Source organism: Podarcis tiliguerta (genome assembly GCF_965153285.1).
Source record: "Podarcis tiliguerta genome assembly, chromosome: 4".
Classification (NCBI taxonomy): domain Eukaryota; kingdom Metazoa; phylum Chordata; class Lepidosauria; order Squamata; family Lacertidae; genus Podarcis; species Podarcis tiliguerta.
Genome location: NC_139537.1, coordinates 55,928,229 through 55,955,892, shown reverse-complemented (window position 1 = coordinate 55,955,892; position 27,664 = coordinate 55,928,229). Strand labels below are relative to the sequence as shown.

At 38.8% G+C, this 27,664-nt stretch overlaps 2 protein-coding genes across 22 annotated transcripts in view; one reads left to right on the top strand and one right to left on the bottom strand.

The window, feature by feature from the left end:
• The window catches only part of CASK (calcium/calmodulin dependent serine protein kinase), a 118,103-nt gene that overhangs the window by 46,226 nt on the left and 44,213 nt on the right, over positions 1–27,664 (bottom strand). For all 21 annotated transcript variants that reach the window (XM_083437282.1, XM_083437289.1, XM_083437294.1 and 18 more), the window contains 8 exons: positions 26,824–26,929; positions 24,756–24,833; positions 19,649–19,721; positions 8,805–8,907; positions 8,010–8,185; positions 6,013–6,135; positions 5,075–5,158; positions 4,111–4,210 (listed from right to left, as the gene is read on the bottom strand). In XM_083437282.1, coding sequence (XP_083293408.1) covers positions 4,111–4,210; positions 5,075–5,158; positions 6,013–6,135; positions 8,010–8,185; positions 8,805–8,907; positions 19,649–19,721; positions 24,756–24,833; positions 26,824–26,929 — 843 coding nt within the window. The remainder of the gene's footprint in view (positions 1–4,110; positions 4,211–5,074; positions 5,159–6,012; positions 6,136–8,009; positions 8,186–8,804; positions 8,908–19,648; positions 19,722–24,755; positions 24,834–26,823; positions 26,930–27,664) is intronic.
• GPR34 (G protein-coupled receptor 34) lies at positions 11,528–14,678 on the top strand. The gene is made up of 3 exons (XM_083437391.1): positions 11,528–11,791; positions 12,560–12,648; positions 13,104–14,678. Exon 3 carries the CDS (start codon positions 13,151–13,153, stop codon positions 14,261–14,263), a length of 1,113 nt encoding a protein of 370 aa, XP_083293517.1. The 5' UTR covers positions 11,528–11,791; positions 12,560–12,648; positions 13,104–13,150; the 3' UTR covers positions 14,264–14,678.

Genomic DNA, 27,664 nt, shown 5'->3' with positions numbered 1-27,664 from the left:
GGTGCCTTCATTACATCTTTTCAGGAGCCATGCAAAAACGTTTCTCTGTAACCAGGGCTTTAGCTGATTAAGATTCTGTAGCCTTTTAGAAGTGTTAATAAGAGGGGGGTTATTGGTAATCTTCGGATAAAAGGTGGTATAGTAAGTAAGTAAGTAAGTAAATAAATAAATAAATAAATAAATGTAATATCCATAATAAATAATCTAAAGTTACTTCACAGTGTGTCCTACATCAGGATTGCTGTGACTGTTTCTCTTTTTGTTACATTATTTATCTTGAGTATTGCTTCCTTACTACCTTATCAAACTGATGTCTTTTAACACCAAAATAGAATTTTCCTCTGGCATCCTGTTAATCTAACAACAAGCAAAATGACATCCTAAACTTTTGTTGAAGTGCTTAGGCAGGATTGTAATTATAGAATGTTAAAATAATTTTGGTAATTTAGTGTACCAAGCACTAAACACGAAACATTTCTTACATTATTTCTTATTATTACAAGCAAAGCATTAAATACAGGAAATCTAAAAATACTTATTTTTAGCTCCCGAACCACTACAAATGCTGACTAGGGCTGCTGGGAGTTGGGAACACTGCTTTATACCCTACATGAGTGCTTTTTTCATTAAAAAAATGTTTAGGGGTAATTTCATTTTGACTCAAGAAAACCACCATTTTATAGTTCAAACTGGGAAAAATAGATACAGTACATGGGCAAATGTACAAAGATTCACAAAATGTTTAGGGGTATACGTACCCCTCCACCCCCCCCCGACAAAAACACTGCCCTACACACTATACTCTTCCTTACCAGAACTGTCACATCCCAGAAAAATTCAACTGGTATTACCTTGGAAAGAAGAATCCCATTTGAAATTTGCATTCTGAAAGTTTTGCCAGTAAACAACCTGCATTTCTGCTGATTTCCATAATTTTATAAGAATAAGTATGATATTGAAGATATTGAAGAATTAATATTATTGCAGAAACCAGCAGCATTTGTACAGTGCTTTTGAGTGTTCAAACCATTGCTAATCTGTACAACACACTTGTAAAGTAGACTATGTTCCGAAAATAAATGTTAAAAGACCAAGGCTGAGAATTAGGGTTTAGTGCACGTTGCTAGCAAGATATCATGCTTCTTCACTTTCCCCCTCAGATTTAGAATCATGCAGCACTACTTCAGTTAAATTTAAATATAAAAGCTCAACTGCAGATTCTTAAGTTCCTTACTAATAAGCTTGTATTTCATGCCACATTCGTTTTTTAAAAATTGAATTATTTTATTTCAAGAAATAAGGTACAAATCCCTCTGAAGGATTCTTCAGTGAGAACAGTTAATTTAGTGTCAAAAAAACATTCAAGTCCCTCCTTCCTGCCTCTGGAAAAACTAAAACAAAATAATACAGTAGGATGGCATTACACATAGCAATATAGCTTAGTACTGCTATACAGCATCAACACATTCCTGCAACCTAGTGTGAGAAGGAGGCGTCTTCAGTTTCATAACTCTTCCACCTGACATATTCAAGACACAAGGGTGCATGCGGAGACAAAGTAAACTAACTATGAACCTTTGCTTTAATACATGCTGATATCTTCAAATGAGGAAGAGAAATCATGCTGATGCTGTACAGAAAATAAGAGGAACCATGCAAGTTTTAGAACAGGAAATATGACAGGGCAGTTATGCAAGTGGGCTACTGCTTCTATTAAGATTGAGGAACCAGTAGAAAGAAAGCCTTCCTGAATCTTTAATAGATGGCTCTTGAAAAACATAGTGCATAATGCAAAAATCTTGAAGTGAAAATGTATATTATGCAAAGTTGTGACTGACTTTCGGTGTACTATAGTACATTTTAGAGATCAGAGATCACAGCTAGTGGGAAATATGTCAATGTATTAATAGTGTTTGTGGGTGGGTAATCAGTAAGTGCTCCCTTTTGGTAACAAAACAACTTATCAAGATATGGCATGCAGTAAAATTAGTTAACTGAATTAATTATGTTCAAATTATAAATATTATTTGAGAAAAAGAAAATTCATACAAACTGGGAACCACTTACAAGATACTGAATAGGAAAGAATATTCTGAACAATTTGGAGATGCATTTGTTACATCAACCTCAGGATTATTTTTTCATCACCTTAAAGGTTCCTTTACTTTTCCTAATTGTTTTTGTTACTTGATTCTGATTGGGTTACTAGGGGGCTTCTATTTTTCCTTGCCACAACTACTCACCCCAAAGAGTGGCTGGGGAAACCCAGCCAGGTGAGCAGGGTATAAATAATAAATTATTATTATTATTATTATAAGTCAGCTAGTAGGTGCAAAGGAATTGGGGACAAAGATAGAGATTTGCCTCAATTGTACTGAAGTATGATGGAAGTAAGAAAGTTACGAGACTTTTGCTGTTTTTAACTTCTCCAAATTTCAGTGTAAATAACTGAAACTACCTCTCACCTAAGCCGTTATTTATTAATTGAAGTACTGGCATACCACTTTTTATCCAGAAAAAGATCACAAAGAGGTTTACAAAAAAACAATAATACAATATAAGCAATAAACTTTAAGCAACTGAAATAAAAACAGTGAGACATCCTACAATATCAAATTATCATAAAACCAACAGAATCAGACAGCATTAAAATGTAAAGATCCATAGATGAGAACAGATAATCATGTCCACCGTAAACCTGAGCAAGTTTTAAATGGTGACAGAAGCTCATTAAGGAGGTAGCTGTCTGTGCTAATAGGGGGAAAGTGTTTCATAATTGGGGTGCCAGCACTGAGAAGACCCTATCCTATGTCCCCACACTGTGAATAACATTAAAATGAGGGACAAAAAGCGGGACCACAGGCACTGTTCTCAAAGCCTCAACAGGTTTGTGCTGGCAGAAGAATTCTCTCAGATACCCAAATCCCAAGTTGTTCAGAGCTCTATACATTATCAAAAGCACTTTTATTTGAGTTAACTGAACTAATAGGCTGCCAGAGCACTTGCTAGAGGACTTGGGACAGAGATAGATTTCTTGCTCCCAATATGAATTGGGAAGCATAGCTCAGGGGCAGAGTATATACTACAACCAAGCCCAGGTTTAACCCCTGGAACAAAGGTTTTCAACCTTTTTGGCTCCACGGCTCCCTTGACCAACTACATTCTTTCTGTGGCACCCCTGTGGGGCTCAGAAGCCCAGTTATGTCACCCCTTGCCTGCAGAGCTGGCAGCTTCTCACCCTTTTTCAAACACCCTCCCTTGTGGAGTGTTCTCTCAAGTCTCCTCTTCTCTCCCCTCTCCTTGGGAGTCCTCTGGGCAGCCGCAGCTGCCACCCCTGGTCTCTGAGCTGCCCCCCATGTCCCAAAGAGAGGTACCTCCTCACACTGTCCCATGGGCCTGGGAAGCACCCCCTGACCAGCACCAGAGGCACCATTCACATGGGGAGCTTGTAGCCAGGGCTGCTGCAACAAAGAGCTGTGCAGGCCTTTGGGAGGGAGAGACATGAGAGGGCATCAGAGGAAGGGAGGGAAGGAAGGAAAGGGACAGAGGTCAGTGTTGCCCATGACACCCTGACCATCATTCGAGGCACCCTAGGGTGCCATGGCACACTGGTTGAAAACCACTGCCCTGGATTATCCATTACAGCTGATAAAGATTCCTGTCTGAAACCCTGGGAAGCCATTCCTGGTCAGTATAGGTAATACTGAGCCAGATGTCCTAAAAATCTGACATAAACTAAGGCTGCTTTCTATGTTCCTACTTCCTAGTCTGAGCTGAAGTTTATCTCTAAGGAAGACAAAGCAGGAATCTCTTCTGCTGTTTCTAACATTCTTCAAACATGTATTTTTTTAAGCTGTGGCAGGTAGACTACTGAGTAGTTCAGCTCCTTGGGAATCTTATTACATCAATCCTGCTTGACTCTGAACATTTCCTGCTTTGAAGGCCAGGTGGCGATAGTCACCCATATGTGGTGGTCTGACACCCAATGAAAATATCTCTTGTGCAAGCGGAAATTCTGGTTTTAGCAGAAGTGCTCTGTTGGATACCACCCACAATTAGAATACGTCTGACCGAAAGTCACTAGAGTAATGTTCTTTTAAATGGAAATACCTGAGGAGGTAGGGTCTTCAGAGAAGTCTGGCAGTTCTTCAGGGGGATCACCGTAGAAAGAATTGAATTTGTGGCTTGATACTGCTGCTAGTACTGCACCCTGAATAAACAAAAAGCTAAACTCACAAAGTGCACTATCAGTAATGTTCCCCCCAATACTATAGATCCTAAAGCCATCATTTTAAGGCCAAAGGAGATTCTAAATTTAGCACTAGCAAAAATAGCTGCTTGCTTGTAACCTGTATTTAAATGGTCATCTATGAATTCAACACACCTTTGCAGAGCCAACTCTGTGGATATTTTAATAGCCATTCTAGGATGAATCAGTTGAATCAGAAACTGGTTTAAAGTTCTTTACTTTTGTGAAGTGTTTATGACTGAAACAAAGGATTGTGCAATACCAGAGTAACCATTAAGCTTTATTCTCTGTAGCACAATTTCAAGTAGTAATATGTTCTTCAGCTGACTGAAGTCCTGAACTCGGGCACAATTGGCCTATATAGCTGGGCCCTCTGATTGGCTGATTCGAAAACTAGGAGATGGTGGGTTATCCCACCCTCCTTTGCAGCTGGTAGGGGAATTCCCCAACAGCTGGCCACACAATGGAGGCCTTTGGTTCTGTGGCATTGAGGGCCTGCTGCAACAGGCTGCAACTGCTGCCCACCCAGAGACTGCGTAAATGGCCTATTACTGCTTTGCTCTGCTGAAATGCAAGTTGGGGACGTCAGCTTGCAAATACTGCATGTACTTGGGCACATTCTTTTCATGAAGATCCCCCCCCCAAACAACCCCCCCCCCCATATCATTAAGGCCAACAACTTAGAATACTATTCTGAGAGTGATATTCAACTAAGTCATATTCAGAGTAACATATAAGTCTGGCATGGATATGACTAACATTGGCTATCACCCTGAATGTTATTTTGGTGTATTTTAATATAAGTAGTTTGCTTGTTTTCTTTACCTTTAACTTCCTTCTTGCATTGAATTTCCTCAGCTGTTCCACAGTTTCTGGAAGGTGAATCTTGTATGCATAGCGATCACGTTCCTACAAATAAAATATTGGAAACAATGAATTAATATCATTTAGAACTGTATTCAGTAAGAGTAAGCTATTAACTCAAACACATGTTCAAAACAAACAAAAATCCCCTGAAAATGTATGTTTGTAAGTTTTAATCTGAGCCAGGGCAATTCTCAGGAATCTCTTCTTTTTTTAAAAAAAATATTTATCTCTCACAAAGTGTCTTGAGATAGCTCATAATCATTTAGAAAAATATTTAATAACAACTATTGGACAAAAACACACACACACACAAAAAACAACAACAACAACAACAAAAACCCAAGGAGCCATAAACAGAAAAACTCAAGCTCAGAGTAGCAACTCGGAGGACCTTAAATGCCCCTGAAATAAAATGGTTCTTCACTGCTGCCATAAAGTTAGGAGCAAGAATGTGAAATTACAGATAAACAGAAGAGAATAATTAAGGGTGGTATTGTAGATTTTTGACAAATATTGAAACATTACAAAATACCACCTTAGAATCCATCCCTGGATGCCTTTTGACAGTTTGAGACAAACCTTCTCTGTGGCAAGACCACAATTACAGATTCCCTTATGAAAAAAGGTTAGTCGCATCCCTGATAGTTTTTAGGCATGATTTTTATTTTGTATGTTTTTCTACAGTGTTTAGAACACTGACATTTTATTTTTTTCTATTCTTTTGGCTTCAAATATTAAATGTGCTCAAATATTTTTATAATGTTTTGTTTAATTATATTATTATTATGCCATCTGAGGGCTTTGTATCAATTCATACGAGTTAGCAACAGTCTTACTAAGATTTACAAACGTTGACAGATTTGGAGAGCTGCTTTTACACCGTTTATACTGCTTACCTTCAGCCAAGGATGGTTGAGTGCCTCGTAAACAGTTATTCTTTCAGCTGGGTCCAGCATAAGCATACGTCGTACCAAATCTTTGGCACTTTCAGAGATATGGCTCCATTGCCTTGGATTCATCTAGGTCAAAAACAGTAAGTTAAGCTAAGGCACATAACAGGGGTCTTTACAACAAGAGTTGCAGAAGCATGCTGTAGATTGCTAAAAAGCTGGAAATGTCAATCCAAGTTAAAACATTTGTGCAGATTACTGCACAACAACATTTGTAAGAACTGAAACAGTTCACCAAGTAATCTACCAGATCAAGTCAATTGAATTCTCCAATATTTAAAAGTGCTGAACACTTTGAAACTGTAATTGCAAAATACTTCTCTATTTATTTCCGAATAACCGATCTTAGACCTCAGCAGCAAGGGCCTAACTTAACACTATGTACAATGCATATAAAGAAACTCTCTCAAGGGCATTAAAAAAAAAAGTAATAAAAGACAGTTCAGGTGGTGGTGATTTAGGGTATAAGATATTTAACAAATCACCCACCCATGTCACTTTCTCTCCTTCATGAACTCATGAACTTTTATGTATTCATGAACTTTTATGTATTTGAAACTGCATGCACTGAAAACAGTAACAGCAGTAACAGGATTTAGTATGCAAAAGAAAGGGGTAGGGAAAAGGGAAAGTATCCCCCCAGAAAAGAAAAGAGCAATTAGAGTTTCATTACTCATATTTGCATGCAACATTTAGCTAGTTTCTAATAAATAATAATAATGTATGTATGTATGCATGTGTTCAATACAAATAATATGTACATATTACATAATTCAGCTTTTTTCCCAATGGAATCTGTTACCTAAGTTCAAGTTTCTGATTTCTGTGTGTGCATGTTTGAGGTGTACACATACACCGCCACTGAAACATAACATACACACTCAATACTCCTGCAAACTAAGGACAATTAACTAAAGATGGTTTAATTCCCTCAAAAGTAAAGAAAATTTCAGCAAGCCACAGATGGAAAACACCCAACTTTGTGCAGCTTTTATTATATTTTAAAATGGTTCAGAATCACTTTATAGAAAGTGTTTTTGTTGCTCTTCTTTAAAAAGAGCAGAGACTCCCCAGCTGATGAACTATAAACTAAAACCTAGTATTTGGCTTTGAAAACAGGTACTAGGAGTTTTCAAATGTCAGTTTTGAATGAAACTGTAAACTTGAAACTAGACTTTATTGTTAAACCACTGTGATTTGGAAACTATGTGGTTTCTAGCTCCTCCATGTTTTCTACAAAAGAAGAACTGAGTAGTAAGGAAACACAGGACAGCTTACCCACAGAATGATTTTAATATGCTTTAATTTATGTGATTTAATGCCACCAACTTTATGTAAAAAGTGTTGTCATTGTTACCAAATGATCGCAACTCCAAAAATACAAACCAATTAATAAAATCAGAAAGGAGGTACAGTACTGTAAGAAGGCTCAATACTTGCAATGACCTTTTTAAAAAGTGAACACATTAAGAGGATTTATTTGAGCTCTTTAAAAATTATGGCACATTAACCTGGCTAACAACAACACTTCCAGTGCCATGGGGAAGGGAAGCACTACTGGAGACTTCAGTGCTTACCAGCAGGATCAGGGGAAATAATGCAACAACAAATGACTAGGGATGAAGACTGTACAGGTCAGGGGTCTGCAAACTCACTTGCCGTGCTTTTCGTGGCAAGTATCCATGATGAGTGTGACAGGTCCTTTCATAGTGAATGCCCATGACAAGTCCCAGCCCCCTTCCTGAACTTGGAGCTGGGAGAGGGGAACTACCCCTCTAGTTGTTCTGTACTTCCGCAGTGCTCAGAGTACAACTGTTCAGGAGACTGATTCATTCATATGTGGACAAACTCCAGGCTTTTTTTTGATATTTTAATGCATCAAAATACATTTTACAAAAATGCAGACTTCCTTTTCCTTCAGAAAAGCAATTACTATAACGTACCTTGTATTTTCCTTTGATAATGCCTTCAAATAATCTTTCCTTTGTTCCATAAAAAGGCAAACAACCACTGAGCAGAATAAAAAGGATCACTCCACATCCCCACACATCTACAGGCTTTCCATATGGCTCTCTTTTTACTACTTCTGGGGCCATAAAATGAGGCGTTCCTACCCGTCCTGGAGGAAAATACAAAAACGACTTTAGTTTTCAAAGATGGAGCTATGATCTGAGCAGCCTCTACTTGGAAAAAGACATGGCGGCCTGTAACAGTTCTACCAGTGCAGTAACAGCCCATGACACAAGAAGCCTGGCTGATCTCAGTGGCCTGGGGCCTGGTAAATGCACCCCTTTTGTCTCTCCTCCTCCTTGCTTTGTCTCCACTGAATGTTACATGACACGAACACAGGCATCCTGGCTTTAATTGAAGCAGAATAGCAAACTGGCAACTTTTAAGGAGGGGCTTCAAACGCAGGCCTAGAAGGTTTTTTTCTCTCCCCCCCCCAATTATACATGATTCATGGCAAGGCTAATAAGTAGCTCAAGGATTGTTTATTTAAAAGGTGTTAAGACAGTCAAAAGACATTGGGGGAGGTGGGAAGGTGATAATAATAATAAAAAATTCTCAGAAAGGGAACATTCTCATCATGAATCCTCTTTCATTTTGACTGTCATAAAAACCCCTCCCTCACATACAACTATGAGAAGTGAAAGTGTTTTTAGGTAGTTCGTGCCTGAAATGTTAATTAGCCATTCTGAGCTCCATAGCACCTCTTTTGAAACACTTGCATTTCTTACCTCCAGCAACAAGTCCCGATTCCCCTAATTGAATAGCAACACCAAAACCACCAAGTTTCACAGGTGCCGAATTTTCCTTTGAGGCAAGTAGCACACAGTGCGGCTGAAATGACAAAAACCCCTCTGATATTTAATTTACAAAGACAAATTTTTGTATAAACAAAACATTATGACAACAGAAAATAGGCTTATGTCTTTACAACAATCACAAGCACCATATAAATGGCAAAGTATTCTTGGTGTAGGACTTCAACGGAGTTAGCTAGGCTTTAGGTATTCACAAAAATACAACACACATTTGGTAATGGTATTAAGGCTAGAAAGAATGTCAGTTGACATTAATGGATGCATCAGCTGAACAGAACCATGGTTTTGGCATGTGATATCGGGGCAGCTGAAAGCGGGAATTTGTTGAGAAAGTAATTTTGTTATTCTTGTAAATTTCTGTTCTACCACCAAGGAGTGAAGCACCCAAAACCTGTTAGATTTCAATCCAGGGATGGCAAGCCTCCTTCTGATGTCATATGTGATGTCATGTTTAGGGTAGGGAGACATACATTGAATTGGCTACACAACTGAGCACCCTCTGGTGAACTCAATCCTGCAGCCTATCCCTGTAAAAAGCAGGGCTGAAGTTAGCTGATGGGCAGTAAGTTCAATCCTACTGGATTGGCTGTCTGCCTGAATTCCCTGTAGGAAACTCAATTGCAAAGCTGGTCTTTGTAGATAGCACCTTGCCACTTTGCTGGAAACTCCCATCATGTTGTGGTTTGCAAGTGCCTGACAACCACTTGGGTGCTTGGGACATGTTGCACAAGGAACTTTGACAACCCACCCGTCAACTGTCTAGTATAAGGTGGTTTCTTGCCCACCTGTTAAAGATGGCCTATGGGGCCAAGGAATGATAACGATCTGGCCCCTTGAGTCAAAAAGGTTTCCCACTCCTGTTCTAATCCCTCACAGAGTTTCACTGAGTTTGTTATTCAACTTAACCGGATTATTCTTCCACTAGTCTGGTTTAGTTTTCTGTGTAGCACAAGCTCAACCAATGCGGAATATGTTCACGAGGATAAGGAAGATTCTGTGTAAATAGTCAGCCTAACCTATGTTTTCCAGAGGTATCCGGCTACTTCATTATTGGCATAAATACGACCGTTCACAACAAGGGAATGGTTACTTTGTTAGGTTTCCCTACACTGATGGTATGGTGTATTTATAAAAATAGGTTTAGATGGCAAATGGGACAGCACATTTATGCAATGTAGGGGCACACTGGTCACAGTAAACGCTGCATGTAAACATATTTCAGGTAACATCTTATCAAATTTTCTTAATGCCAAGAACCTCAAAAAAAGAGAATAAAGTTAAAACACAGATTTTTATTTTAATTTGTTTGTGGTGGAGGACTTGTGTTTTTTGTGATCAACATAACACACTCAACGAACAGAAGCGTTATTTCCCTAAACTTATCTGATTTTATTCCTAATGAAAATTTCTTGTTAGTTCACCAGAGCAAATCCAAATTTCAATACAATAAAAGGCAATTAGTCTATTGCCTATTTTTGTAGAGAAGTCTTTAACTGAACTTTAGGAGCAAAAATAGAAATTTCTGTGTCAACTTGCATACCACACTTCTGGCTACCTGCAGCTAGTGCAAAAGGCATTGGTTCAACTGCTTACTGGGACCTCTTGAAGATACCATCTTATCAGGAGGTCTGTTCCAAACAATGTAGGAATCAGGCCTTTAGTGTGGTGGCACCTATTATTTGGGGCTCCTTCCTATTAGATATCAAAGAGGCACTGTCCCTATTATCTGGTGCAAAAACAGAATTTACTAAAACAAGCAACACACTTGTTTTGAGCTGGAAAACTCTTGCAAAATTCTATTTGCATGAATTCTTCTGTACCTTCTTTAAAATAAATAAATAAATGAATGAAAAGCTCTTATAATATGTCTAATTCCTTACTGTTAAATTACCTTTTCACAACAAGTTCTCATTTTGACTATGTTTGATTCAGTAGTACCCCTTACAGTTTTACACCTAGCAAACGTTGACAAAACCAGTGCATATTTTGTCCATCCACTCCTGTGGCAATACTCCTCTGTCAATCACATGTAACCTATCCGCTGCAAAATTCACCACACACAAACAGTGATCTCATTTATCTCAGCTGCCCGTCCTTAGGTTGCCAAAATAGCACGATCATGCACAAAGAGGAGGTATCAGCAGACTTTGGGGAACTACAAGTTTTGCAGAGGCACGAAAAATATTTAGGGGAGGGAAGTTGCATTCTGAGGTGGACATACCATTATCGATTTGACATTTTATTTAGACATTATAACAACAATCAGAGGAATAGCTTAAATGGAAGATTGAAGTATGAAATTTGACAGCATTACTTAGTGCCTAGAAAAGGATTGTAGGCAATATTTCTTTCACTGAAAAAGTAATTGTCTCTCAATAATCATTAAAACATTGGAAGTAGGTCCAGGAAATCACACTACCCAACCACCCTGTAAAATATCCCTTTCTGCTGCCTTAACTCTGATTAAGCTTTGCCTCATCAGCAAGCTAAAATCATGGTTAGAGCTAACTGGGATTTCTTTTTAAATGTGCTTTTGTTTTCAGCTATGGCAGCTCTCTTATTAGGATGTGTTTCTGCGTTCCCCTGTATTTAGTGCTCATATTTTGTCCTCCGCCATATCCCAATGTGTGTTTATATATACCTGCCATTCCCGCGGTGCATCTTCATGCATCAGAGATTACTATTACATATAAAAGCTCATCACCATCCCCCAATCCTCCTACAGATATCTGGAGGAAAGCACGAAAGACTAAAATAGCTGATGAAGCTGATTCTTACCAGTTTAAAACAACCCTAGTCACAACTTTCTAATAAGACAGACTTCCTTTCCTCCCTTCCTTCCTTAAACACAAGTTCTGAAAGCAGAATTCAGTAGAAAAGACTCCGTCACTAACCCAAAAGTGAGTATTTCCTTTTATTATAGTTCAATTTTTCTCATATGTTAAGTGCAGAAAAATAGTTTTATATTTCTAGTGCAACTTTCTTGACAGATGAGACAGCACTTTTCTCAAGAACATATTCTACTTTTCTTTCACATTTTTTCCTTTCCTTTTAAAAAGGCAGAGAAATGTTAAGACTGCCACCTGGATAACATTCACAAGCAACTTTATCAAAGTAGTAGCATATATTTGAAACAAAAGGCAGTTTAGGATTTGCTGCCGAGGAAGTGTGAATATAGCACAACCTCATTCATGGCTATTGAGGAGTAAGCCCCTCTGAGCTTAATGCTGCTTGCTTCTATTAAGAGAGAGAAAGAGAGAGAGAGAACACGAACACACACACACAGTATAAATATATAAAATGTGATATAAATATATAAAATGCGACACACTAGTAAAATTACAAATCTAAATCCTTGAAGGTTCATGTTTTCATTTTCAACAATGAAATCATACTCTAAACTACAAACACAAAGTAGAATTTGATTTCCCATTTTGAATCTACCCTTAAATAATCTGAATCTGTTTTTATGGTGACAAAGTCATTTTGGAATGTCACTTTATTATGGGCTCAGGTATCAACATGCAAATATTTATGCAGGAACTCTCAATCAAGTTAATGCATGGGGAAATTCTCATAGCCACAGATCAAGCATATTGCCAGAAATCATCTATCAGCTTCCTAACAAGATCTTTGTTCCATTTCTAACATTTCTTTGCCTAAACCAGGTGTGGTACCCATGGCTCTCCAGATACTGTTGGGCTCCCATCAGCCTCAGCCACCACAGACAGTTGGGAATTCCAAATAATTATATTTGGTATGTAAACAAGATCTGCTTCTTACATTCCTAAGATACTACTTAGCTAATATCAAGGCACATTTTGTAGTTTTGATTTTTTTTAAAACCACAGTTTGTTTTTAATGTGCCAAAGAAGACTTTATGTACTATTTGTTTATCACCACTTGTTATCAATGCAATCATCTAAGCACTGGGGATACTGGATGGATATCAGATTTTATAGGAAGCCTACTTTTCGTTCTTTCCTTACTTTAAAAAATGAGGAGAAATAAAAGGAGGAAAATGTTTTCATAAACAAAGCAGTTATAATTGCAAACTTGTTCATAAATAGTTTCTGGGCGAAGACCCTATTTTGCTGATTTTATGCACGGCTAAAATAAGGCTTACGACAGAAAAGCTTCTGAGTTTGCTTGAAAAGTTAATCAAGTTAATTCCACACTGTACATGTTGCACTGTCTTCCCTTTTATTCCAGGCAAAGTGTAAGTGAAGATTTATTAAGAATTTTGACTTCCATACCGTATGCACAAGAAAAGCCCAGCGAAGAACATGAATTTTTCATTTGCTGAAAATGAAACTGGAAAAAACTCCACAGAAATGCCTGTTACTTACTGTGATACGGAAGACAAATCACTGTCTTTAACTCTACTATATTCATATTCAGTCATTTTTGTAATTGGATTGGTTGGCAATATTACTGCCCTGTATGTTTTTCTGGGCATTCCTTGCAAAAAGAACTCTATCCATGTTTATTTGCTTAATGTTGCCATCGCAGACCTCCTACTGATCTTTTGTCTCCCTTTCCGAATATACTATCACATAGCCCAGAACAAGTGGCTGTTGGGCTTGATTTTTTGCAAGATTATAGGAAACTTATTTTATATGAACATGTACATCAGCATCGTACTGCTAGGGCTTATTAGTTGGGACCGTTATGTAAAAATTAACAAATCTATACAACGCCCTAGAGTGTTAACAGCAAGACGAAGCGTATATTTGTGTTGTACGCTGTGGACAGTTGCAATAATGGGATTTATACTGATGGTTGTTCAGTCTACCAGGAAGGAAGATAAACATTCATCAAAATGTTTCCATTACAGAGAAAAGCGAAATGCAAAAGTGGAAGCAGGTGTTAATTATATTCTTGTTATAATATTTTGGATTGTTTTCATTCTACTGATTCTGTCGTATGTTAAAATTGCAAACAATCTTCTGAAAATTTCTAAGAAGAGAACAAGTTTTCCTAATACTAGAACATATGTTGCCATTGCAAGGAAATCTTTCATAGTACTTATCATTTTCACATTATGCTTTGTTCCTTATCATATATTCAGATTAATTTATATCACTTCACAACTACAAAAAACCTCTTGTTACTGGCAACAGAGCATTCACAAATACAACGAGATTACACTAGTCTTCTCATCATTTAACAGCTGCTTAGATCCAGTTATGTATTTCTTAATGTCCAGAAGTGTCCGGAAAACTGTACTTCAACTGATTTGTAAGCGACTTCATGTGGAGTCAAGTGTGAATGAGAGTACTTCAGAGACAAAACAAGGACATTCTTTTCAAGATAATTCAGAAATCCCAAATCACCATTCCAGAATGCATCTTAATAAGATTAACAATTAACATATATTTCTGTTCAGAAGTAACTTCCATTTGAGTTCAGTGAGTGAATAGGATTGCAGCTTCTAGTTAACAAATCCTGTCAAGACAGATAACATTTTTGCATGATCTTAGTTTTAGTTACTCTCATGCAGAACTTCCTTAAGAATTCGCTTTGGTAGCCACATATATAATTTTGTAATAGCTAAGACTTTTAAATTTAAGATTAAGATTTCTGAGATGAAAAAGTAGTAATAGCTGTGGATGCAGTAGACTTTGAAAGGGTGTGTGTGTATGGTGCATTAGAAACAGAAAGTAATCTCCCCACAAGACTCTTGTGTATGTAAAGATGTTTGCTAGCATTAATTCTCAATAACATTTTATAACTGTACTGCATACTATAGACTTACATTAATTAAAAACTATTTGTGTCAATGGATTCCAAACTATTGTATCTATATACCGTACATATGCAGACAAGTATCTGAAATGTTACAAAACAAGTTTAGTGTGCTCACTCACTTCTTTTCATTTTAACATAAAACATAAAATAAAAATTACCTTATAAAGCAGGAAGAAAAAAATGATAAGAATCTAGCAGAGTAAATATGCTTAGAATTACACTGCACATTTAACTAAGGGCTACGAAAGTCAGAAAACGTACAATGAATTGTTAACCATGAATCCTTAACAATGAAATTGAAACAGAGCGGGTAAAAATACTATATTGCACTTTCCCGATTATGGCTACTAACCTGTTGCCGACACTACTGAATTAGAAATGATTGGAAAGCACTCTGTATTGCCAAGTGTGGGTGCCAAGCAGGCGATGGCTGAGGATCCTTTCACAGCCATGTTTTAAAGGGGCAGTGGCATGTGCAGGTTGCCATGCAAGAATGAAAAGCCTGCATGTGCTGAAACTCCAGCACTGTCAGACTTTGCATTTTGATCACCTTAAAGAAGAAATATTCTCTAACGAAATATGCAGACATCCCACACTTAATATTTGTCTTCTAGCTGGTTATTCCTACATTACACATACCTCACATATAGTAGAACCCTAAAACACATCTCTGTGTTTTGATAATATTAAGATAAAATGAGAAAAATGATAGTGCCTTTTGGGTGGGTTTGAGCATTCTAAGCCCCTGCAAGTGGTTAAAATCTCATTGTGGTGTTCCTGAATAGAAAAGGGTCAGATACTGTATCTGGTTCTTCTGATCTCAACTGAATAACACTATCAGCAGCTGACTGCTTGCTTCTGCATTGGTTTTGTAAGCAGCAGTCTAAGTTAGCAACCAAAAATTTATGAGCCACTATAATTTAAACGGTTGTTGCATGTATTATGGATGATTTTATCGGTCTGCTTGTAACATGCATTGCAAAGTTCACTTCCTAGCAGGCTTCTATACAGTATAATACGTATAGAGGATGGCCGTAAATAGGTGAAATGGTGGCTCCAACATCACAACTTGTGTTGGGGTCTTAGCCCATAACTGGATCCATTGCTGGCAAAATTATACAATGAAGAACCCTTGCCATGTCACCATGGAGGTACAGCACTGGGCAGCCACAGTTTTTCTGTCAAAAAGGACTAAGTGAGCTTGAGACAAAGCTGTTATCCAGGAAGGTGGGTAGAAGATGTTTCATGTTGCAGAGGTTAAGCAAAATAGGTTTGCCTAGCCCTAGCCTGCCATAATTCAGAAGTTGCTTTATCTGTAGCAATCAGAGACACTGTTTAGTCTTTGGGCCTATAAGCCTCAAAGTTCCAGTTCTAAATAACAACATACATGCAGGAAGTAAGTACGTGTTCCTATACTATACCATGCCTTTGCTAATGTTATTTATTTCTTTGGCTTCAAGTAAGAACCAAAGCTAAAGAAATACCTACTATTTTACTTATTACATTGCCTCTAAAAAGGTTTAAAATTAGTGCTGAGTATCTCTCTGGTAAATGCCCAATGTATCGATGCAATTAATTAAAAGTGCTCAATCAAAATGCAGCCATAGAAACTCTCACTCTACTAAATGTAACAACAGAACAGACCTTTACTCTCAATTTCTGTTCAGTTTATCAATACTAATGCTGCTATTCAATTTGCAAACACATATACAAATACGGGGTGGGGGGAGATAAATATAATTTACAATTAAATCTTACTGTGGAAAACACCGAAGAATTTTTTTTACAGATTACAGAAACCATTTACAGGCAGCACCATACAATATTTTCATTTTTATTTGATGTCTAGCAAAACACTGCTAAATAAAGAAGATTTTCATCAGATACTCTCCAATGTGGTTCAAGAAAAGCAAGCTCAAAACTCCCTTCAATGCAAGGAGTTAGTTGAAGAGTTCTTTGAATTCTGGCCACAGATTTAATCAAGCTATTTTGACTCACATGTTGTTAACCTAACTTGTATCACACAGCAACTATTTTTGTTTAGTGGTTAGAAGCATCCTGTGACTTTTGTACCTTCCTCAACACATTAAAAAAAGTTTGTTGTGTTTAGTATTGTAGAAAACATGGAAAGAGAAAATAACATTTATTCTAAAGAAGATTGCAGAATACATGCAGATAAGAATTATTGCTTAATTTTCCATCTCCAAAATCCTACCCAGACATTTAAAAGTCTAGCTATTACAAAATCATATAAGTGGTTACCAAAGTCAAATCTTAAGGAAGATCTACACGACTAAACTAAAATAAACTAACAAATACCAGTTAATAGTGACCAAATCCAATTCCTAAGCATCATAAAAGCTTCTGTACATTATTTTTTGGGACGCGGGTGGAGCTGTGGGTTAAACCACAGAGCCTAGGGCTTGCTGATCAGAATGTCAGTGGTTCGAATCCCCACGATGGGGTGAGCTCCCATTGCTCAGTCCCTGCTCCTGCCCTCCTAGTAGTTTGAAAGCACGTCAAAGTGCAAGTAGATAAATAGGTACCACTCCGGCGGGAAGGTAAATGGTGTTTCTGTGCGCTGTGCATTAAGACCAAGTTGTTGAACAGATAAGGTTTATTAAGAGGCATAGCTTGTACAATCAGCTCTCTCCTTTCAGTCTTAGAGCTGATGTGTCCCCTTCCCTAGCAAAGTGACTACATAAACAACTATCTCTAACAGCACTTCACTGCTGCTGTATACACATTAGTCAAAAAGTTCCCCTTCTCCGTGAGCAAAACTCTTAAGAGAGAATCCCCCAGAATCTTTCTTTATACACTGCTAGTGGAGTTTAGAGATGTTTGAGCAGGGATTAGACATGTGAAAGTGTGGCTTCTAAATCAGGTGTGGAGAACCACTGGCCCTCCAGAAATTGCTGAACCACAACTTCCAGCACTTCTGTTTGCTGGGTCTGATGGAAATTTTAGTTTAGCTTTCTGGTGTGCTAAAAGTTCCTCACACCTGCTTTAAATGTACCAAATACTCAGCAAAGAATGAGATTTCCGTAAACCTTTTATTAGCATCTATTAGTCATTAAATAAAGTTTGTACAGTCTACAGAGCAATTCAACCTCAAGTACTATCACGCTTACTGCAAAAATATTGAAAACGAAGCGAAAAGGAAACTATAGTTTGTACCTGTAATACTTTAATAGGAAAATCATCACTGGCACCAGAGATGGTAGAAAGGCAGTTCAGAAATATCATTAGAAAGATAAAACAAATAATGAATAATATTTAGGGACAAATCCACTCAAATGTGGGCACAGCACCCACACATGGGCCCAGGTTGCATGTGATGCTAAACCATGGTTTAGCACTACATGCATGTGCTGGATGGAGCTTTGAGCAAACCTTCAGGCTCACATGCCCCCCTCCCCCTATGCACACCTGCCCTCTCCTGAATGGCCAGGAACTTGGGTAGCATTTAGTTTCACTATCCACTAATCCTAGCTCTCTGTTGCCAAAGATTTAAAACAAGCGGGCAAGTTAAGAAGCCAGCTTCAAAAAGCACGACTTGTACTGAAACAGACTAGTTTGTTTTAAATCATGCTCTCTGGTTCCAATTTAATAAGCCAAGATTTGTGCAAAATTATCTAAACACTGCATAACTCCTTGTCCCAGTCAGGTTGGAGGAGAAGAGGGAGGAGTGTGAGAACTGGAGGCTTACATGGGTTCGTTCTAGCTCATACATGCGTGGGGAGCGCTGCGGGGAACTCCTGGAGGGCTCCCCACGCTGCGGGTGTCTGCCTGGCGTGAGGGGCGCCCTGAAGCAGAGCGCCCCTCGCGCCAGGCAGCAGGCTGCTATCCGCAGCGTGGGGAGCGCTGCAGGGAACTCCTGGAGGGCTCCCGACGCTGCGGGTGTCTGCCTGGCGTGAGAGGCGCCCTGAAGCAGAGCGCCCCTCGCGCCAGGCAGCAGGCTGCTATCCGCAGCGTGGGGAGCGCTGCAGGGAACTCCTGGAGGGCTCCCCACGCTGCGGGTGTCTGCCTGGCGTGAGGGGCGCCCTGAAGCAGAGCGCCCCTCGCGCCAGGCAGCAGGCTGCTATCCGCAGCGTGGGGAGCGCTGCGGGGAACTCCTGGAGGGCTCCCCACGCTGCGGGTGTCTGCCTGGCGTGAGGGGCGCCCTGAAGCAGAGCGCCCCTCGCGCCAGGCAGCAGGCTGCTATCCGCAGCGTGGGGAGCGCTGCGGGGAACTCCTGGAGGGCTCCCCACGCTGCGGGTGTCTGCCCGGCGCGAGGGGCGCTCTGCTGCAGGGCGCTCCACCCGCCGGGCGGCAGGCTGCTATCCGCAGCCTAGACATCCCTGTGGGACCTCCCGCAGGGCTGCCTAGGCTGCGGATGTCTTCCTGAAGCCTGGAGAGCGAGAGGGGTCGGTGCGCACCGACCCCTCTCGCTCTCCACGCTTCAGCGAAAGCCTGCATTCGCCCCATAGGACGCACCCAGATTTCCCCTTCATTTTTGGAGGGGAAAAAGTGCGTCCTATAGGGCGAAAAATACGGTATCATCAAGGGTCTACAGAGGCCCAACTGGACTCTCCTGTGCATTGAACCTGCACTCAACTGGAACAATAAATAGCAGATGTTATGGAAACAAATGAATTTAATACATAGCCTGTGGAACACATGCATTTATTGTAGCCTTATGTTCTAGCTTCTATTTTAAAGAATGTGGCTGTGGAGATAAATACAGCAGCAACGTATTTTAAAGGATCATAAATTCAAGGCCAAAAAATGTAAAGACAAAAAAAGTGTGTGGTGTGTGCGTGTGAATGCATAAACGATTTGCTAATTTTCAGCATTTTGGTAGTTGTACCAATGATTCTGGAAGTCCCAGCTGCTAACAGGCGCTTTACCTTCCAAGAATGGGTTAAACTACATGGCAACAAAGAAAAAGGCAGATAATATAAATGCCACACTTTACTGTTAACACAGTAAAGGGTAAATATTTTTGTGATGTTAATATGACTTACCTTCACATCTCTGTGAATTATGTTATTATCATGACAATAGCGTAGTGCTTCCAGTATCTGTCTCATGTAATGACTGCAAAATCAAAATATAAATAAAATTATTATAGCTTTACAAATATAGCATAGGAATTGTACTCAGATTGTTTTTGAGACCATTTTAAGGTCCAAGGCTGCAATCTTATATACACTTTACTAGGAATAAGCTCTGTTGGATACGGTAAGTGTTACATTTGAGTAAACCTAGGATTTCACCATTAGTCCCTAGAACGAGCAGACAACCTCCCTCTATCAGCCAAATGGATTATCAATTGACAAGGAATTGGAGAGAAAAAAGGTGTCTTGCCAGGTGTCATCCTGTAACCAACCACAGATATGATTTATAGACTTCTGCTGCCCTCCTAGACTTATGGATTAGTGCACAAAATATCTAAATCCAGTGGTTCATTTCCTAGTTTCCCTCCATAGCAGCCCTTTCTGCATGCAGTATCTACTATTGGATCAAGCACTAGCATATGATGTATGCAACATGCACATATTAGCTGCATTTGGACTTCACATTAAGCTATGGTTTAGTGAGACACCTGCTTCGAGGCTCACACCTTATTTTTAACTATCAAAGCTAATATACTTCTTCTCCATAACACTGTCCAGTTCTTTATTAAAATCAACTCAACTAGTGGTCATCACTACATCTTATGGAAATTAATTCCCTGTTAATTATGCACCACATGAGAAAACTTTTCTCTGTCATGAACGTAATATATGTATGAGAATATATATATGAGAGAGATTAATACTAGGGTTTTAAGGGAGGAATAATATTTGTTTATTCTGACTAGATTAAAGGTAAAGGTACCCCTGCCCATACGGGCCAGTCGTGGCCGACTCTGGGGTTGCGTGCTCATCTCGCTCTAGAGGCCGTGAGCCGGCGCCGTCAAAGACACTTCCGGGTCACGTGGCCAGCGTGACGAAGCTGCAGCTGGCGAGCCAGCACCGGCGCAGCACACGAAAACGCCGTTTACCTTCCCACTATAAAGCGGTCCCTATTTATCTACTTGCACTTATGAATGCTTTCGAACTGCTAGGTGGGCAGGAGCTGGGACCGAACGACGGGAGCTCACCCCGCCGCGGGGATTCGAACCGCCGACCATACGATCGGCAAGTCCTAGGCACTGAGGTTTTACCCACAGCGCCACCCGTGTCCCTATAGATCTAGTCCCTGACTAGATTACCCACAATTTATTTTGCCCCCTCTTAGTTGCCTTTTCGAAACTATGTAAAGCAGTTTTGGACACAGAGCAGTCAAAATTACAGTATTCAAATGAGAGTTCATTGCACTGGAAATCTTGAACTGAAGGATGGAATAGAAATGTTTTAAATGAAGAAACAAAATGTTTATCTTTTAGGAATTCCTAACATTGAATTTGCCTTTTGTCTGCTCCAATTCTAAAATTTCCAATGAGCACTCTACCAATCACTTCAAAATTGTTTCTTTAGTAAACTGTAAGCTCCTTGAGGCAGAGAACTGTATTATGTTCTTTTGCAAAGTATCATACACAGTGATGATGCTATGCTGCTGATAATTATCATAGTCTTAATCTTCCAACTCTCCTAGTTTTGACTGTTGGATTTATCTGGCTTTTAAATGCTAATCTGCTGAAGTCTAATTACACTGGATTGTATAAATTTCAATTGATAGTGTATCATTTTCATTTTTTGGTAAACTACTTTGGGAGGCTGTATGTGTGAAAGGTGGCATATTAATGTTTAATAACATTTTCCCTAGGGACTAGTAGTCACCTATGCAATCCCACATGTTCATTCTGAAGGAACAATGGTATTTAAATTCATCACTATGTTATTTTCCCCATGCTGCAATTTACTTTGCCCAGTGGATGGCACTCTTCTACTCTGTATTAAACTAGTGCCAAAATAAGTGTTACTACATACAGAATGGTGTGAAAAATCTGGATTTTTAAAGATTTGCAGATTAACATATACCATACTTCTGAAAAGCTACCTTTTATGAAACTACCTTTTATTCAAAACAGAGCTGAAAAAGGAATAGTCAATAAAAGACCCAAAATTTATTCCATGTGTAAGAATACATCCTAGTTTTCAGTTTGCTTATTATTTACTGAACTTGTACACCTTTCACCCAACAAGGGTTTAAAGACTGTTTAAAGCAAAATAAAAACAAATTAAAAGCAATCCAGTTAAAGCCAATAACAAAAAAACCACACAACATAAAAATCAACAGAACACAGTGGCAATTATGGAACATAAGACAGCAACTGAACTAACAAGTGTCTCAGCAGCAGCACCATTAACAGCTTCAACTGATCAATGTGGACCCCATCTGACTATATGGGTTGTATGCCCAGAACAATTACTTAGTAGTGCTGCAGCAGCTGGTGGAACCAAGTAATTTCAGTGCAACATCCACGTTTCCTTTACACAGCATCATAAAACAGATATTGCTTGATTCCTGAAATAATTTACATGCAGGTAAGCAATACAAGGTGGAATAACTCTTCAAAGCAAACTTTGGTGGTATGCATTTTCCCATTTTCAGGGAAGAACTTACATTCATATCAGCCTGCACACACTTTAAGACTGACAATGGAGGCTCATTGCATGTGCCTGCCTCCAACATGGACAGGACCTTATCTGTAGTGGTCCCATGTCTCTGGAATGCATTACCAACTACACTTCAGCACACACCATTCCCTCAGGTACTTGGGAAAGCATAAAAAAACCCAACTTGCTTTTGTTGGATTTTTCTTGAGTTGCTTTTATTCTCCTGTTTACAATCTTGTTGAATGCTTTATTTTGCATTTTAGTATTTGGACTGGAAGTTCACCGTCTTATTTGCTGACTTCTATTAACAGTTTTAATGTTAGATTTGTAGCATACTATGCTTTAATTGTAAGCCACCTTGAGAGGGTTTTGCCCTTAAAGGGAATATATTAATATATGGATTGTATTGGAGCTATATTAAAAATAACTAAAATCCTCTTACACTTAATTATTCCTTAGCTAACTACACATCAAGCTCACATCATAATGCCAATTTTAAAGCGACAAGCTCCTCAAGAAAACTCCTGCTCTGACCAACCTGAAAAATAATGCCCATGCTTTTGGTTTGCCTTGCTTCACTAGGCAGGTAGAACAGAAAAGCACCAAATCAAAAACATCAATTATATTCTCCTCAAACCTGTTCTAAGAATCTTCCACAAAATCTACAATCACAAGAAAACTCTATTTCTCCTAAGATCATTGCACCCCATTTTGTCCATTCATTTTATTCACTCCTCCCCCCATTAAACTCATTGCCACCCTTTGCTATACTATCAAATGCACCCAAACCATTTTTCAGACACACTAGATTTCATCCTTGAGTATATTAAACTACCCTTTCCCTGCCTCTCCCTTCTATCGCCATAAACTCTGTGCCCTTGAAAGCTCTCTGCAACATTTTATGATCTATCATCTATTAATCTTTACTCATATACTTTTTGGCTTGAAAATATTCCCAATGTCAGACATCCTCAACTCTTGAAATGCTAGATAATTAAACTTTATAAAGGGTAAATAATTCTGGGAAACATAGCCACTGAAGGTGAAAAGCTTCTACCTATAACCTACAAATGTGTAAAAAGAGTGAGAGAAGAAACTCCTCAGACATTTTGTGTTGCTTTGTAAAGCACACACACACATGCACACACAGAAATTTGGAATATGAAGTTAGTGGGATTTCATTCAGATGGCTCAACCAGAAGAGTTAAGCAATACAACTTATTCATTCAATACAGAGTTATAGAATTCTCTGCCTCACATGTAATGCTAAAACCATGGGTTAGTGTTATAAGGGTGTACTGCTGTGAGACTAAGGCTTATGCACTCTCTCCTTCCCTCTGCTCCTCATTGTGATGGTGCCAGGGATCTGCTTCCATTTCAAATTAACTAGAGTTTAGGATAACACCCAAATCCCAAACTGTGGTTCGTAAAGTATGCTTTGGAGCTGGCTTCCTTTCACTAACCATAGTTAAATTTAACTGTAATTGGGTTTGAACACCACGAAAATGAAAGCTTCTGAACTCCTTCCTGGAGGAGGACGAGAGAGTGCACAAGGCTGGCTGTTGCACCTTGTCATAATGCTAATGCAAATGCAGCCAGTGTGTTTTTTTTGGGTACTGGTTTACATGATTTTAAGAGGGCAGAGCAAATTCATGGGGATCTTTCAACATCAGCTTATGAGAGCAGCTGACATGGTGACACCAGCCACCAGTGTTACTGCTGCTTACCAGGATGGTTCAGAGGTGAGGCTGGGCCTGCATAGGCACAGCAGCACAGCCAATCTGGTGCTCTTACCAGTGAACTGCAGAGCCCTGACTTTTACACCACCCTGACCCTATCCAGTCTTGGGAACCAGCAGTGACACTGGTGTCAAAGGGGCAGCTCTGTGGCACCATTCCACCCACTCTTTAGTTTAATGCAGTGTTCCACTAAATACCAGTTGTCACAGGACAGACAGGCAGGACTATGCTAGCTTCCTAAAAACATCTGACTAGCCACTATTGGAAACAGGATGCTGAAGCAGGCAAACCACTGGCCTAATCTAGCAGGGTTCTTATGTTCTTAATTTACATTTACTAAATTTTGGCTGGACCAGGGCCTTTTATTCTTTTGCTATTTTTAATTTAAAAAGAAGTATGATTGACAACATATTGCCAGCAGCAGCGTGAGATAGCTGAGTAGTATAAACTGCTGAGACAGCACTGGTACAAAAACATTTTGTTCCACTCTGACTAGCAACAATGTAAATTAATTCCATTGGAAGTTCGAAATCATACCAGCCACCCTTTGGATTTTTAACCCAAATGCATTTTAGTCCACTTTCATACTTTAACATGCATGAAGTTGGTTATAAAAACATACACTATATGTGCAGTATTTGTGTGTGTATGTATGTATGTATGTACACACACACACACACACACACACATACACACACACACAAATGTTGGATATTTAAGCATCTAATATTAGTCATTTATGCCCCCTCCATTCTCCCTAACGATTTAATTAAAATAAGAATACATACCTGGCTACAGCTTCACTGTACACAAAGCCAGCATCTGCTCTCTTTACAATTTCAAAGCAGAGGTCTGCACCATCCATACTGCAGATTAAAAAAGTAAGAAAAATGTGATTGTAGAACAGGAAATAGAAATGTAATAATGATAACGCTCCAATTTTACACTTTTGAAAGTATTCTAAAGAATCTCACACATTACACTAACCAAAATCTTAGACACATTTTTTTTATTTTTAATGACCAACAATATTTGAAGTCTTAACCATCTTTCTTATTGCAAGCTCAGTGCAGCTCAAAACGTAATAGAGTTGTGAAGAATGGTCTCAAGCATGAACAGCTATCAGTATTTCTAGATGCTTATGGGTACAGTTGGAAACAAAGTTAACTAAAATACCGTATTTTTTGCCCTATAGGATGCACCGGCCCATAGGACGCACCTAGATTGGGGGGGGGGGAATAAAGGGGGGAAATTATTCCCCGCCCCACAGGCGCGGAGCTTCATTTTTGGAGGGGAAAAAGTGCGTCCTGGAGGGCAAAAAATACGGTATGTAAAGAATCCACCTGTACCATTTCTACATGTATACTCCTATATACTCTGTATACTGCACCAAAAATAAGACATTATTACCAAGCCACTTTGTGATTGCCACTGCTTCTTTGCAACAAAGCAGTGTCAGAAGGAGACAATCTATAGAAGTAGAAAAGTGCAGAGAGGAAGAGGGGTGCTTAACCCACTTCTATTTGTCACTTTCCCACTGTAACTCTCCCTTACCTGCTGGGATTCCAAACCTGTGTATGCAACAAAGCAAGTCTGTGACCAGGGAAGAAGTAGGGTGAAGAAGCAGTAGTAAGCAAAAGGTGGTTAGGTAACATCTCATTTCGTACACTCTTTTTCTGCCAAGTGTGGAAATTCATAATATGATTTATTTATTTATTTTTTAGAAAATTTGCTGTTGTGATAATTGTCTCTGGAATGACAATTCACTTTTAAAAAAGACAGTTTTATCTTGAAATCTCAGACACTACATGCCTTTACATACTTTACATACCAAACAAAAAAATTTCACTATCAGTTTGGAACATGGTGATGTAATAAATGTTTTGCCAGTAGATGGAGACAAACTCCTAACTAAATGATGTGCCATTTAGTTAACCAGCCACATGAGAATCTTAAAGTGCTTCACAAAAATAAGAAAGTGCACTTTTACAATGTGTCCAAGGACCAGACACTGTAATAAGATTTTAATATTTCCCCTTTCCGTTCCCCTTCCTCATAGATGTCTGATCAGGGTAAGAAAAATGTTAATGAAAGTAACTGTGCAATGCCCAATCTGCATTAAAGTAAAGAAATGCTACTATCTGCATGAGTCTTTTAAATAAATAATGATATATTAATATATAACTCTAGATAAATATATTGTCTGGAATCCAAATACTATGTGAGTGATAACCATTTCCAAGCATGCTGGCTATAGTGAAAACTAGATGCTTCAATATTGCATCATGCATAGCTTCTAAGGTCCTCTCAGGTGATTCTTTTGCAAGCATTAAAGGATACAGAAGGAGGGAAGAGCAGAAAAGCATGTGGATATAAGCAACACAGTTTAATAAAACAAGCAAGCAAGCAAGCAAGCAAACAAACAAACATTTGCGATCCCATCCCCTCAGAAAAATCCAACTAAGACAAGCATGTTTATGTCCTACTAATTTAGAAAAGAGTTTATCATTTGCTTAGTTTTCTTGTGTTAACATCCACGAGACTTGCTCAAATTTGGCTGGACCTTTCTTATGTCGTAAACATTAAGGCTTTGCTTTGTTAGAATGTGTGCATTACAATTATAGTTCAGTATATTAATGAAGTTCCATTTTCTTCATGATACTTTTTATTATATATAGGACAAGTAGCTTTGAAGGAATCGTTTGCAACTATTTGAATCCAATTTAAAAATTATGAAAGGTTAACTACCACCTAATCTAATGTGTTAGCCTATTTTGGTTGGCTTTAAGTGCATGCTTGACCATATGAGCAAAATATATGAAGAGTGTGTATGGAATATATAAATGTAAAACTTACAATTCGAAAACCATATATAGCATTCCATCGGAACTGTAGGTCTCCAAAAGTTCAACAATATGAGGGTGCTTCAACATGTGACAGATACTGGCTTCTCTTTTCAGATCTGTTGAGAGACAGTCATTGCTGTATAATTTGTACTGATAACAGAACACACACAAATGATGCACAGCCATTTGAATACTTAACACCAAGGTACTGGATTAATTTCTGAATCATTTTCAAGAGTTTAAATAGGTTTGGCATGTTGAACTCTCTCCTTATAGCTGAAGTATTAATGCAACATTTTATAGATATACATATTTTATATATAATGGTATAAAATCAAGATGATTAATTAGACACACAGTAAAGAACAACCCTGCAAATATAAATGAAGACTCATGTGCAGTTATAAAATGCAATGGAAGGGCATTTAACATATGTGTGACAAGATCTGTAAAGGTTATGTAAACACATGAATCTCATCATGAGGATCCCAACCAATCAGTTCCAGGCCTGGCAGAGTGCACGTCCTTAGAAAGCAACAGGCATATGAATAGGACACCATCAAGTAGGTTGCAGAGTGTAGTTCTTTTCAAATTACAAATGGATAGACACAATCACAAACCTAGTATGCACTGTCACCCTACTCCAACTGCTAAACTTATCTAGCAGTCATTTCCAACAACCTCTGCCTCCAATGTTCCTGCAGAACTGACATTTTGAAAATATATGCATCAGACACTTCCCGTTAAGTGGTAAGTTCATCAAACGCATGTTGAGGTTAAGTAAACTGTCAGTTCCTGTATGCATTTTCATGTGTACCCAACTAGCCATTCATGTGCACTATCTTTCTGAC